Raw genomic sequence first — 15,372 nt, forward strand, 5'->3', positions numbered from 1 at the left:
CAGAAATAAACACTAAAACTCTCATCACACCTAGTTGTAATCCCAAAATCTACAAAAATTCATTCATACCAAGGACTTTAAAAGATTGGAATGCTTTACCAGACTCCATTGTAATAAGGAAATCACCAGAACAGTTTAAATCTGCATTGTCATCACTCCGTGATCCACGTCATGACTATATATTACCAACAAAGTGTGCACATCATCCTGGAGGATTTTTGCTCAATTGTGAGCCTGTCCTCAGTATCCAAACAGATACAGAAATAGATACAGATACAGATACAGATACAGATACAGATATAGATATAGATATAGACACAGATACAGACACAGATACAAATACAGATACAGATACAGACACATACAGATATAGATACAGGTACAGATACAGACACAGACACAGACACAGACACAGATATAGATATAGATACAGACACAGATACAGATACAGATACAGACACAGACACAGACACAGATATAGATATAGATACAGACACAGACACAGATACAGATACAGATATAGATACAGACAGACACAGATACAGATACAGATATAGATACAGACACAGACACAGATACAGACACATACAGATATAGATACAGATATAGATATAGATACAGATATAGATACAGATACAGATATAGATATAGATACAGATACAGATACAGATACAGTTATAGATACAGATACAGACACAGACACAGATACAGATATAGATACAGGTACAGATACAGACACAGACACAGACACAGATATAGATATAGATACAGACACAGACACAGATACAGATACAGATACAGATACAGATACTGGTACAGATACAGATATAGATATAGATATAGATACAGATACAGATACAGATACAGATATAGATATAGATACAGATACAGATACAGATATAGATATAGATACAGATACAGATACAGATACAGATATAGATATAGATACAGATACTGATATAGATATAGATACAGACACAGACACAGACACAGATATAGATATAGATACAGATACTGATATAGATATAGATACAGACACAGACACAGATACAGATATAGATATAGATACAGATACAGATACAGATACAGATACAGATATAGATATAGATATAGATATAGATACTGATATAGATACATATACAGATACAGATACAGATACAGATACAGATATAGATATAGATATAGATACAGATACAGATACAGATACAGATACAGATACAGATATAGATACTGATATAGATATAGATACATATATAGATATAGATATAGATATAGATATAGATACAGATACTGATATAGATATAGATACAGACACAGACACAGATACAGATACAGATACAGATACAGATACAGACACACACAGATACAGATACAGATATAGATATAGATACAGATACAGATAGATAGATAGATAGATAGATAGATAGATAGATAGATAGATAGATAGATAGATAGATAGATAGATAGATAGATAGATAGATAGATAGATAGATACAGATACAGATTACGACGGAGTCTGGCAAAGCATTCAAATTTTTTAAGATCCTTATTCTTTACGTCTATACTTTATGTTCAAACATATTCAACTTGGTATATACACACATCTTATATAGACACATGTTGTCAGGACATAGACTGACCAGGATATAACTCCTATACTTTATGTTCAAACATATTCAACTTGGTATATTTACACAATGTCCAGATGACAATGAGCAATGTAGAAGCTGAAATACCAAGTCACTTATTAACTGTATAAACTTTAATAAAAGTACATCATAGTTGTAACATCTGGTGCATTGACATTCTTTGCTTAAATAATGGCAAAGGAAAGTGGAGTGAACTATAGTATAAGCTAACAGCATAGCTGTATTGACCAAGGTAATATATGAAGAGAATGAGTTGATGGAGTGAACTATAACTTATAAGCTAACAGCCATACATTGTACATGTAGCTATATTGACCAAGGTAATATTTGAAGGGAATGAGATGATGACATGCGAGTAACTAATGTTGGTGACATGGGACGCATGTGTGAGTATTCAATGTTTGTTTTATCTAATCATATCTGTTGAAGCAAATAGTTGGGTGTTTTGTGCAATGTCATCAACCATGAAGCTGAAATCTGTTTTGAAAAAGTTCAATGTTATTATGCCTGATTAGTCTTGTCACTCACAAGCCTTGAATTCTTCCTAAATGGAATGACATAGTGTAGTTTTGTAGACAGTCTGACTACATTGGATGTGTGATGTTGATTGTAAAAATAGTGGCATTCCATAGTTTTAGCTGCTATGGTAAGACTGCAGGAAAGTGTGATTCTATAGTAGAAGTGATGGATTTCCATTAAAGTAGAGATATCTATGATGGTTACACTTTGTTGTTGTGGGAAAAAGTCTGATTTCAGGTAAACGAGCAGTCGTGATAACCTTCATTTCAAGTGTGTTCATGCATGCTCAAAAGTCCTTTCATACTTTCAGAATATGGTCCTGGTACTTAGATTAATGAGAATTTAGTTTATGTGACTGTCCTTGAGAGTGTGTTTTCAAATAAATGGCTGAGAGTAATATTCTGCCACAAAAAATAAGTAACTGAATGAAAATAGAAAGGAAATCATGATAATGATTTAAGTTCTAATCTTTTATCCATATTGGATTGTTCTGTAAGTTATATCAACTCATCTCCCAAGAAGTCCAGAATGGCTGTTATATCCTTGACATGTTCACTGTTAATATAGTTGTAGTATAGTTACAGAGTAGGTAGTTGTTGTTCTACTCTGGATCTTAAACTATCAAGTGTTACCAAACAGGGAGGGATGACAAACCTCACTGCATACAGCAAAGATTCTCACACAACAGCTTTTCATTGGAAGGAGACTTGATTTATTATTCCACTTGAACTCAAAATCCAAATCCCGTACTTACTGGGGAGGTTGAGAGTTAATACAGGAGGAAACTGGAGAGCCCAGGGAAAACCTGTATTGTGTTAATGGAGGAGGAAACAAGAGAGCCCAGGGAAATCCTGTATTGTTGGTAGTCAAACTAAATGATGCTCTCCTTAGGTACAGTTTGCAAATTTAATCAAACTCAGACCATAACTAACAAAGAATTCAGTAACAAGAGAAGAGTGGTTAACATTTGATTACGAAAAAACCCACACAAGTAAAACTTGTAAAGTATTTAAATCACTGCATGCTGATTTTTCTGCAGTTTGTCTTTAATTTAGAAAATGTTTGTAAATATGTGTGCAACTTTACATCTTGGTTTTCAATGTTTTGACGTGATGCACATACAGTATTTACTGAAATGATAATTTCAAATCACTGAATGATGCCACTTTTATAAGCTATGCAAAGTTATTTATGTCTGACTCATGTTTCCACATGTTAGCTTTTGAGCGCAGGTGAAACTACCCAGCCATAAATTGTACAAAAATGCATTCAATCATACCTCAACAATATTCTTGGAAGTAATCATTGGAAAGTAAATTGGAATGTGAAGGCTTTTTAGAAGACAGTGATGGTAATGAGGCATGCTATGCTTTTTTAGATCTAGTGGAAGATAAATAGCACTAATAATGGAAGAAAAGAATCCCTTGTACATTGTACAGTTAGGTATGTGTAGTAATGTAGATTGGTAAACAGGTGCTGCTCTATCTGTTTTCAACAGTTCAAGGTTATCGGGATGACATAGTGAAACTTAAGTGTCAGACAGTGATTGAAAGTTGAATGTTAAACTTATGACAGTGGGAAATGAGGTTTCGGTTTACGCAAACTAAAACTATTGTTGTTCGATGTGGTAGATTACGGTGCTTCTATTTTGTGGATATAATTACTCTAATCAAGATAGTGAGTAGGCACTACAGAAAACCTTGTTATCAGAAACACCACCCTACTGTGAGTATAATTAAACCAATGGTCCATTCAACAGCTTATATCAGAAACATCACCCTACTGTCAATTCAATAGCTTATATCAGAAACACCACCCTACTGTCAATTCAAAAGCTTATATCAGAAACACCACCCTACTGTCAATTCAATAGCTTACATCAGAAACACCACCCTACTGTCAATTCAATAGCTTACATCAGAAACACCACCCTACTGTCAATTCAATAGCTTATATCAGAAACACCACCCTACTGTCAATTCAATAGCTTACATCAGAAACACCACCCTACTGTCAATTCAATAGCTTACATCAGAAACACCACCCTACTGTCAATTCAATAGCTTATATCAGAAACACCACCCTACTGTCAATTCAAAAGCTTATATCAGAAACACCACCCTACTGTCAATTCAATAGCTTATATCAGAAACACCACCCTACTGTCAATTCAATAGCTTATATCAGAAACACCACCCTACTGTCAATTCAATAGCTTATATCAGAAACACCACCCTACTGTCAATTCAATAGCTTATATCAGAAACACCACCCTACTGTCAATTCAATAGCTTATATCAGAAACATCACCCTACTGTCAATTCAATAGCTTATATCAGAAACACCACCCTACTGTCAATTCAATAGCTTATATCAGAAACACCACCCTACTGTCAATTCAATAGCTTATATCAGAAACATCACCCTACTGTCAATTCAATAGCTTATATCAGAAACACCACCCTACTGTCAATTCAATAGCTTATATCAGAAACACCAACCTACTGTCAATTCAATAGCTTATATCAGAAACACCACCCTACTGTCAATTCAATAGCTTATATCAGAAACACCACCCTACTGTCAATTCAATAGCTTATATCAGAAACACCAACCTACTGTCAATTCAATAGCTTATATCAGAAACACCACCCTACTGTCAATTCAATAGCTTACATCAGAAACACCACCCTACTGTCAATTCAATAGCTTACATCAGAAACACCACCCTACTGTCAATTCAATAGCTTATATCAGAAACACCAACCTACTGTCAATTCAATAGCTTACATCAGAAACACCAACCTACTGTCAATTCAATAGCTTATATCAGAAACACCATCCTACTGTCAATTCAATAGCTTATATCAGAAACACCATCCTACTGTCAATTCAATAGCTTATATCAGAAACACCACCCTACTGTCAATTCAATAGCTTATATCAGAAACACCAACCTACTGTCCATTCAATAGCTTATATCAGAAACACCATCCTACTGTCAATTCAATAGCTTATATCAGAAACACCACCCTACTGTCAATTCAATAGCTTACATCAGAAACACCAACCTACTGTCAATTCAATAGCTTATATCAGAAACACCATCCTACTGTCAATTCAATAGCTTATATCAGAAACACCACCCTACTGTCAATTCAATAGCTTATATCAGAAACACCAACCTACTGTCAATTCAATAGCTTATATCAGAAACACCACCCTACTGTCAATTCAATAGCTTATATCAGAAACACCACCCTACTGTCAATTCAATAGCTTATATCAGAAACACCACCCTACTGTCAATTCAATAGCTTATATCAGAAACACGACCCTACTGTCAATTCAATAGCTTATATCAGAAACACCAACCTACTGTCAATTCAATAGCTTATATCAGAAATGCCACCCTACTGTCAATTCAATAGCTTATATCAGAAATGCCACCCTACTGTCAATTCAATAGCTTATATCAGAAATGCCACCCTACTGTCAATTCAATAGACAAATAGCTTGTATCAGAAATGCCACTCTACTGTCAATTCAATAGCTTATATCAGAAACACGACCCTACTGTCAATTCAATAGACAAATAGCTTGTATCAGAAATGCCACTCTACTGTCAATTCAATAGCTTATATCAGAAACACGACCCTACTGTCAATTCAATAGACAAATAGCTTGTATCAGAAATGCCACTCTACTGTCAATTCAATAGCTTATATCAGAAACACCACCCTACTGTGAGTATAAAGCCAAACATCAATTGCTACTGTTGTACAATGAATTAACCAAGCTGTCCATTCTGTAAAGTCACCACATATTTGTGGCTTGTAACAAAGCAGTGTTGAACCCAATGCACATTTCACATATATGTATGTGTATTTGGTGTTCCATTCTATGTGAGCATTTTGAAGTTTTTGAATAACTTAACATCTATGAACTGTTCACGCCAACAATAAGTGATATTTATCGACATAAGAAAAGCCAGATACTTTAGTAACTGAAATTTGTGATCTTTAGTAAACTGAAATTTGTGATCTTGACAAAAACTACTGTCATTGTTTTCGTGTGTAAGTGTTTGAGTCACTGTGAATAATACCAGATACTTGACAAAACTGCTGTTGATGTTTTTCAAATGTGAGCAGGGCTCGAAATTAACAGTAGTCTCATGTCCACAGACTACCAATTCATGTCATGGGACTACCATAATTTGCAGGTGGTAGCCCACTCAGGCTACCACTGATTATGCGATGATTGAAAGGATGGAAGATTTACAGACATAAAAGTATTTTTCTAACACACATATTTCGAATAGGAGAACTCTGCCCACTAGGACTACCAAAGAAAAAAGCTAATTTCAAGCCCTGCGTGAGTCACAGTGAATAATACGGTGAATAAAAATAACTGTCAGTCACAGTATGTTTGACATATTGACATGTGTAGAGAGACAGAGTGGAGTCAGACTAAGCCAATTCTTTAATCCCTATAGTTTATAGTTGTACACAGTGTTTGACATGTCACTGCAAGTCAACAATGATAAAGCAGACAATGTACATGTATTCCTGTGTCCAGGTATATATGCACAGTAGTGTCATCTTGTTCCATAATAACATTGCCGAGGTTAATCCATTGTAAGTACGTAGAGGATCAATGCTACCACCGGCCACATGGTGCACGTCGGATACTTTACACTCTCTTTACATTAGGTCACTACTGACTTGTACATCATCATCATCAAGACACATTACAGATCAAATCCAAGCTTATCATTGGCTTTGAGATTTGCTATGCCATTCATGTTGCAATATCACTATTAGTATAGTTTTCCATATATGATTAATTATTAAACCAACTTGATACAATGATAAATGAATTTACTATCTGTGGTAATAGCTAAAGACAAAATACATTGAATTGATTTGCTTTGAAGTATTTACTATCTGTGGTAATAGCTAAAGACAAAATACATTGAATTTATTTGCTTTGAAGTACATTTACACAAATGTATGTATTTGTATAAATTTAGGTTGCATTGTATTATCATGACATACATACATATATACATACATACATACATACATACATACATACATACATACATACATACATACATGCATACATGCATACATACATACATACATACATACATATATACATACATGCATACACATGTGTATGTATGTATGTATGTATGTATGTATGTATGTATGTATGTATGTATGTATGTGTGTGTATGTATGTATGTATGTATGTATGTATGTATGTGTGTGTATGTATTATGTATGTATGTATGTATGTATGTATGTATGTATGTATGTATGTATGTATGTATGTATGTATGTATGTATGTATGTATGTATGTATGTATAAATGTATAAATGTATGTATGTTTATGTATGTGTGTATGTATGTATGTATGTATGTATGTATGTATGTATGTATGTATGTATGTATGTATTTTTATGTATGTGTGTATGTGTGTGTATGCATATATGTACGTAATCATAAGGCCATCTGTCTCTATAATTGATACCATGCAAGCTAAGTAAAAACATGTTAAAGGTTTGTTTTTAAAGACTGTCACAGGCCACACTACCAGGAACTTTCTCTGCTTTGCAAGAAGCTTTAATATAATACATCGTTTTCTGTTTTATGATATCAAATAAAGGATTCCCATATTGTTACTATATTAGAATTTGATTATGTTGGATGTACATTCTACCGACATATTTATAACCTAGACAGGTTATATCTTCAGTATATTTGACATTTACTGCTTTTGTGCTCAAATTGCTAAATATCCTGTCTCATCCCAATGAAATATTAAAATGTTAGTAATATCCGTAGTTAGGTCATAATTTACATGCACAGCTGGGTACGAATGCAGTAACTGTAAGGTGTCAATACATCCCAGTGTTAAAAGGAGCAATGCACAGATGCCTCACTACAAAGCTTTCAAGAAACATCATAAACTTTTATCATATTATGTATCTTCAAGTGATTTATAGAGTAGCCTAGTGTTATAAAATGTCAAAGTATAACTTAGTAGACAGTACTGTATTCGTGATGGACTTGGGTACAACATTCATAAACAGTTGAGAGCATGACAGCTGGCTATGTTTTAACTTTGACCTTGGCATAGTGCACACTGCAGGAAGCTGAGTATCAAGTTTAATTTCACTTCAGGTACCTTCCTGCTGGGCTCTTTAATTGCATTCTAACTTTGCACTGTGCACACATACACATGACAAATCTATGTAAGAAGGTGTTTTGACAAGTTTCTCGTTAATCAATCAAATACAGAAATTGCACAAACTCAGAACAGTGGTTTTGGCACGTTTCATGAAGAACGAAACAAATTCAGTATTTTGACATGCTTCACAATAATCTATTCAAAAGAGAAATGACAGTCCCTATGTTATAATCTATTTATTATAAACTGTTATAAATTTCACATAATTGATACAAGTAGCTTGTAATACAGTGCCACGGGTCAATGTTCTATGATTGATTAAAAGTAAGGATTTTTATGACAATATCATGAACTGTTTGAAAAATAACCAATACGTTCATGATAGACTTTTTCACTATGAACAACTGACAAGTTCATGGATGTCACATCACTTTGGATGGACAAGATGAATATTACAGATGGCATATCTATGACATGAATTGGTAGCAAGTCAAATATCATTTATGGAATACAGTGATTATGCTGCAGTACCAAAGATTGTTATTTTATATTTATGATCTAGCTGAATTCATAATTAAGTTATAGTAATCTAAATTATGTTAGAAAACAAGGTGAGCTTATTGCAAGTTCCCCTAACTCTGTGTATATATGTTAGATTGTTACCAAGCTTCCCAAACTCTTTGCATTTGAGTCACGTAGGTTAGATTGCTACAAAGCTCCCCAAACTATGCATTTGAGTCATATATTTAAGATTATTACAATGGTCCCAAAACTCTATGGATATTCTGATAGGGTAGATTGTTACAAAGTTTCCCTAACTCTATGCATTTGAGTCATATAGGTTAGATTGATACAAAGCTCCCAAACTATGCATATGTGTCGTATAGGTTAGATTGATACAAAGCTCCCCTAACTGTGCATTTGAGTCATATAGGTTAGATTGATACAAAGCTCCCCTAACTCTATGCATTTGAGTCATACAGGTTAGATTGTTACAAAGCTCCCCTTGTATTCTCTGTATATACATGTAGGTTAGATTGTCACAAAATTTCCCTAAATCTATAGGTTTAGATTGATACAAAGCTCCCTAGCTCTATGCATTTGAGTCATACAGGTTAGATTGATATAAAGCTCCCCTAACTTGATACATTTGAGTCATACATTTTAGATAGTTACAAAGTTCCCTAGCTCTATACATTTGAGTAATAAATATTAAATTCTTACAACTCTTTCCTAATTCTATGCATTTGAGTCATATATTTGACTTTGTTTGACTTGCAAACAATTTCAGGTCAGTATTTGTATAAAGTAATTTTGATATCTTTCATCATAGTACAGAGTACAGTCTCAATATTTACTTGCACTATACACTCTTAGATATGTATAGACAAGATGTCGTGAGGTAGATAATGATGTCATCTCATTGGTATGCACATTAGTTGTAAGATTTATCAAAAGTTGGATTTTGAGTATATTCATATAAACTTGATTATGTATAAAATCAATGTCAATTTAATACATGAAGAGCTTTCAAATGTTATCTAGACTTGTATGTATGTATGTATGTATGTATGTATGTATGTATGTATGTATGTATGTATGTATGTATGTATGTATGTATGTATGTATCATTGTATGTACGGTATGTATGTATGTATGTATGTATGTATGTATGTATGTGTGTGTGTGTGTGTGTGTGTGTGTGTGTGTGTGTGTGTGTGTGTGTGTGTGTGTATGTATGTATGTATGTATGTATGAATGAATCATTATTATAATGTCCCGAAATTATTTTAAAAAATGCAATTTAATAATTCATTATTATACATTATTTATTACAAAGATTGTTGAGAGTTCAGTCAGTAGCTAACAATTATTAAACATGCTTGATTGATTAGGGCAATGTAAGGAGCTGGAACGAAAATACAAAACAAGAATAATACATATCTTGCTATGTTCCTACATTAATATCTTTTTTCCAATGATAACAGGATCAATTTAGTTTATTTTGTGTTTCAACTCCATCAATAATACCTCTTCATAATTTTGTTATGAATATTTTATTACAAAACCAACTCATTATTCATATGTGTATGTAACTGTTGAATGTTCCAATTCAACTTGATATACATATAGACTGTTCTGTGTCTTTCTAGTGCAATGTCCGAAGGGACATCTCATTCTAGTTTTATCAAAACTCCTTTTATCGACTTTCTAAGTACACTGGGATACAGTTTGGCTTTGTATGCATGACAGACATACAGGTTGATTGTAGTTTCTGTCTCCCATACCTGCTGTGTATAAAGTGTCTGTCTTTGAACACAAATTACACCTAAATTTAAAATTATGCATATTGATTAGCCTTATTTGCATATTAAGCATATAGTCTTATGAGCTATTTGCTTGGAGCAGAAGTTGTATTTATTCTAGATGATAGTTAAATTTGCTAATTATGTACATGCATATAAAGTACTATTAAATTTGCATATATATTACGCTGTCAAAATTTTCAGTATATTTCTAAATATTTGTTTACCTAAATGAAAAATGACACAGAAAAAGTATACAAATCCAACTTTATCTGTTTTTGTTTTTCGAAATTCATTATTGAGTCATGTGGAGTCGTGATGGTCTAGGGTTAGAGTGGTTTGCTTGGAATCTGCAGGTTGCAGGTTCGAGCCTCGCCTGCACCATTTGTTTCTGAATGGCTAAATTCCTTGGGCAAGATTTGAACTATGATTATGACTCAGTCAACCCAGCTGTATAATTGGGGACCTGGTAGGATAGAGGTTGTAATGTGAATGCTTTAATCCTATGCACTTATACAATGTAGACGTAGAGTCTGCAATGGATTGTATGCTCCCCAGGGAGTTGAGAAGTATAAAGGGTTGTTTTGCCACCTTGGATCCATGCTAGGGGTAATACTTGTGAGCACATTGAACTCTTAGGAGGAAAGATGCACTATGAATTCACATTATCATATATTTGGTGATATCCCTAAATTTCAGTTACCTCTCTTAAGAGATATTAATTTCAGTAAAGCTATGCTTGGAAAAGGAGTATGAAAATAGTTGAACAATATCTAATCATGAACCTGAATGTTCATGAATTCTGGGGTCATAGTATCAATTGAAAATTTCTATTCACCGAGTCAAAACATTTCCTGCAAATGAATTCCTGATGATGCTGACAAGATGTTGGCGAATATTTGGGATTCATTTCCAAGAAATTGTTTGACTTGGTGAGTAGAAATTTTTATTAGATAATATCACATTACTAGTTGAATGATCTCTTAGCATGCTAATTAGCTATTGACTCATAATTCTTGACATTTCCTCTTTTATCATGAGAGAAATGACATAAATATTACATTGTAAATATTTTGTCAAATGGAATGGTAAATGGTATGTTATGACTTACAAATGGGCACAAATTTGCCTGTATCCTTAGAATGTATATTTATCGGTATATGTTATGAATTTCACACCTGATGTTATAAGAGCTAACCTCTGGTTATATCTGGTGTAATAAAAATTGACCTTTATGTGAGAGAACTTATTGACATGAGTGACATCCAAGTGTTATAATACTATTATATTTGTCCTATTGTTTTACAGCAATGCAAGAATTGACTGCTCAGTACGAAGCTTTGAAAGCACAGTTGAATGACAATGAAACCCATACCCAACTTGGTAACTTGGAACGAAAATGGCAACATCATGAACAAAATAACTTTGTTATGAAAGAATGTATCCTTATAAATTTGTGTTTGTGTAGTGTACTGTAACCAGTAGATATACATGTATATACTTTATGTGTCATACTGTGTGAATTGATGGTATAAATTGGATTTGTTTATAAGTTTGGTATTTGAAAGTTAAATCTTATTAGTCCCCACAGTGCTTACACTAGAAGTGGCTAATAGAATGGGTTCTGTCCATCCATACTGTACTGTCTATCTGGAGTTGTTTCTTTACCATACCAGAACCGATTTGTTTAAATCATGCTGTATCTTGCATAGTATAAACTGCATAATCAAGTTGACAATTAGTTTAAAATCACTCTCAGATGACGTATTTCACAGGATATATGCTTTCACTGTCTTTTGTTATCAAGTCCTCCAAATGTTAACCATCTTGACTTAAAAATCTGTGTGTGTGTGTGTGTGTGTATGTGTGTGTGCATGCATGCATGTATTCATGCATGCGTGTGTGTGTGTGTGTGACAGGTGAATGTCGTGTGTTTGTTTTTGAATAACCTGTATTTATCAGTTGTGAAGAGTTTCCTTAACTTGGTTATCACAGTCATTGCCACTAAGAGTATGGAGAGTGATTACCGTCCTATTGTAAAGAATGTCAAAGGTATGTTGGCAGACTACAATAAAGTGATACAAGATTCCCTGGGCAGCAGGAAAGGCCACTAGCTGAGACTACCATAAATTAATACAGCTGTATGGAACAGGACTGTTAGCAGAGATGGCATCACATTACTACTGACACTACCAAGATATGAAAACAGGACTGCAAGCAAAGACAATATGACATTATTACTGATACTACCAAGATATGAAATTAGGACTGCAAGCAAAGACGACAAAACTATATTACTGACACTACCAAGCTATGAAAATAGGACTGCTAGCAGAGACGACATCGCACTACTTCTGTGAATAACCCCAAATATGAAAAATTCATCCTTTAAATTGCTCTTTCACCTTTGAAGTGATTATTATTTTATAGTTGAAGTGTGTTTTTGAATGGAAATTATCTATGTTGACATCTGGTTGTACCGTGATATGTAGGTTGTCATATTGAAATTGTAAATATTTGATACATCAATGTAGAGTCATTTCAAATGTCGTACTTCATTTACTATGACGTGTGTACAAAATGTCTAATACATGTAAATATTTCAGACATTGGTTAGAAATAAATTGTTTCAACACTCGATGCTCTGTGTCTCAATCTCTGTGATATTCAACACCTTTCTTTGATATCAAATGTATATGACTTCATGTCAAATGTATCAACCTAAGTTGTAAGTTTCTCTGGTCAAAATTCCAAACCATAGAGTTGAAAACAAGATGTTGCATGGCAAACAAGACAAACTCTAAGGATATGGACACTGCATTTTTGGTTGTATATAAAGTTTTGTAGAGATGACTGATATCACATCAAGAAACATAATTGTAGCAATACCTACTGGTGGTGGTATTGTGTTCACATTGATATGCTTATATGTGTAGAGATATGTAGAACACACCTGCTTGTGTGTGTGTGTTTGTAAGTGCTTGCTTGTGTGCGTGCGTGCATGCTTTTGTGTGTGTTTGTGCGTGCATGCATGCATTTGTGTGTGTGTATGGGGTGCATTATATTTGTTTTCAAATGTATGTGTGTATTTATTGAGTTAAAACCTATGCAACTCACACTTTTTATTAACCATACCACATTTAGATACATTCATTTGTTAGTTCCATGACTATTGACAAATCCATTAGAAACGTGATAGCCAGGAATTACAACTTATGAGAGTCACACTCATGGGATCCATATGTAATGGTGACTTGTGCTACCATGAATATATTGAATCAACTGAATACTTGTATAATACAGTATATGCCTCACCAAGTTAACAAAAGTTGTCTCAACACAGCAAGCACAGTGCCTGATATGGAAATCTCAGTTGTGTAATTTATAGAATAGATATATGATCCAAAATACTATGAATAATAATAATAATAATATTTATTTCTTATAGAGCGCATTACATTAAAACAATCTCAATGCGCTGAACAAAAGTATAAAAGTAATTTAAAATGTACATATACACAAGTATAAACATAATATGAAACAAGATAAAAATACAAAGACACGGAATGACATTTAAAAACTGAAATGTAAAAAAGTTAAAAGTTAATAATAATGAGATCTAGAAAGATGATATTTTAAGGCGGATTTAAAACTGTTCAAAGTATGTGAAGAACTTATCAAATTTACTTATCCTGAAATTCATGATTTGAAGTAAGAGTTAAATGAAGTTTTAAAATGATGTAATATCATACATACATTGATAATTAATATGTCAACCTCCTGACCATGTGATCGTAAACAGCCACTCACAATTCATAATTATAGTTATTGCATACATCTAATAGTATGAACCTGATAATAAATCATATCCCATTACTATATTTGTAGTCGCTAACATTGTGAACATCCATGACGTCATGTACTTTGGAACCTCTGGAGTCCAATCCTAACCCTAAATGTGTTCACCATTTATTATTCATAGAGTGTACATAAGCATCAAACATGTAGTAACTCTTGCAATGACTTGTTCTCAATTACATGGGGAAACTCATACAACTTTGTCCATGTTTCGGGCAATGTTGTTTCTCTCCATCTGCTGTTGTACCTTGTAAGCTTATAAGCTCGCTGATAACACCTTGAAAAAGATTTTTTATTCGAAACGTCGGATTTTACGTAAGTTTATACGGACTGACTTACAAGTTTCACATGCATTTCTTTGCCGTTGTACCTTGCTACTTGATCTGTCTCTGCTTCTGTTTTTACTATGTGCCATCTATCCTGAACGATGTATATAAAAGACAGGTATTATATGATGTAATTAATCATAATCATTATCTTTAATTCTTATAAAGCGCATTACATTAAAAATAGTCTCAATGCACTGTACAACTGATTGGAGCAAACAACAAACGGACATAAAAGACAACAAAAATACACTCTGAAAATAAAACTGTTAAAACTGTTTAAATGTCTTTATATTAGAAACATACTAGTAAAAAGGTTCACATGCAAAACGGTAAAATATACAAAAGAGTTAAGAGTATGAAGAGTATGATAAAAAACAACAACCTAATTTAGAATGTCTTTGTATATCTTTACATACAGTTCAATTTGATGTCACTATACTATTATTATAGCACCGTGTAACACGTGATACCACTCCCTAAGTTTACGAGGAACACCAACCAAATTTGTTGTA

General features: G+C 33.4%; 1 protein-coding gene across 1 annotated transcript in view; it reads left to right on the top strand.

Annotated features, from left to right (window-relative positions):
- Nucleotides 1-13,280, top strand: part of LOC144436233 (intraflagellar transport protein 74 homolog) — a 30,310-nt gene extending 17,030 nt beyond the window's left edge. Inside the window, exons 19-20 of the mRNA XM_078124971.1 lie at nt 11,982-12,113; nt 12,669-13,280. Coding sequence (XP_077981097.1) covers nt 11,982-12,113; nt 12,669-12,787 — 251 coding nt within the window. The 3' untranslated portion in view covers nt 12,788-13,280. The remainder of the gene's footprint in view (nt 1-11,981; nt 12,114-12,668) is intronic.
- The last annotated feature ends 2,092 nt before the right edge of the window (nt 13,281-15,372 follow it).

This window comes from Glandiceps talaboti, chromosome 6 (genome assembly GCF_964340395.1).
Source record: "Glandiceps talaboti chromosome 6, keGlaTala1.1, whole genome shotgun sequence".
NCBI lineage: Eukaryota > Metazoa > Hemichordata > Enteropneusta > Spengelidae > Glandiceps > Glandiceps talaboti.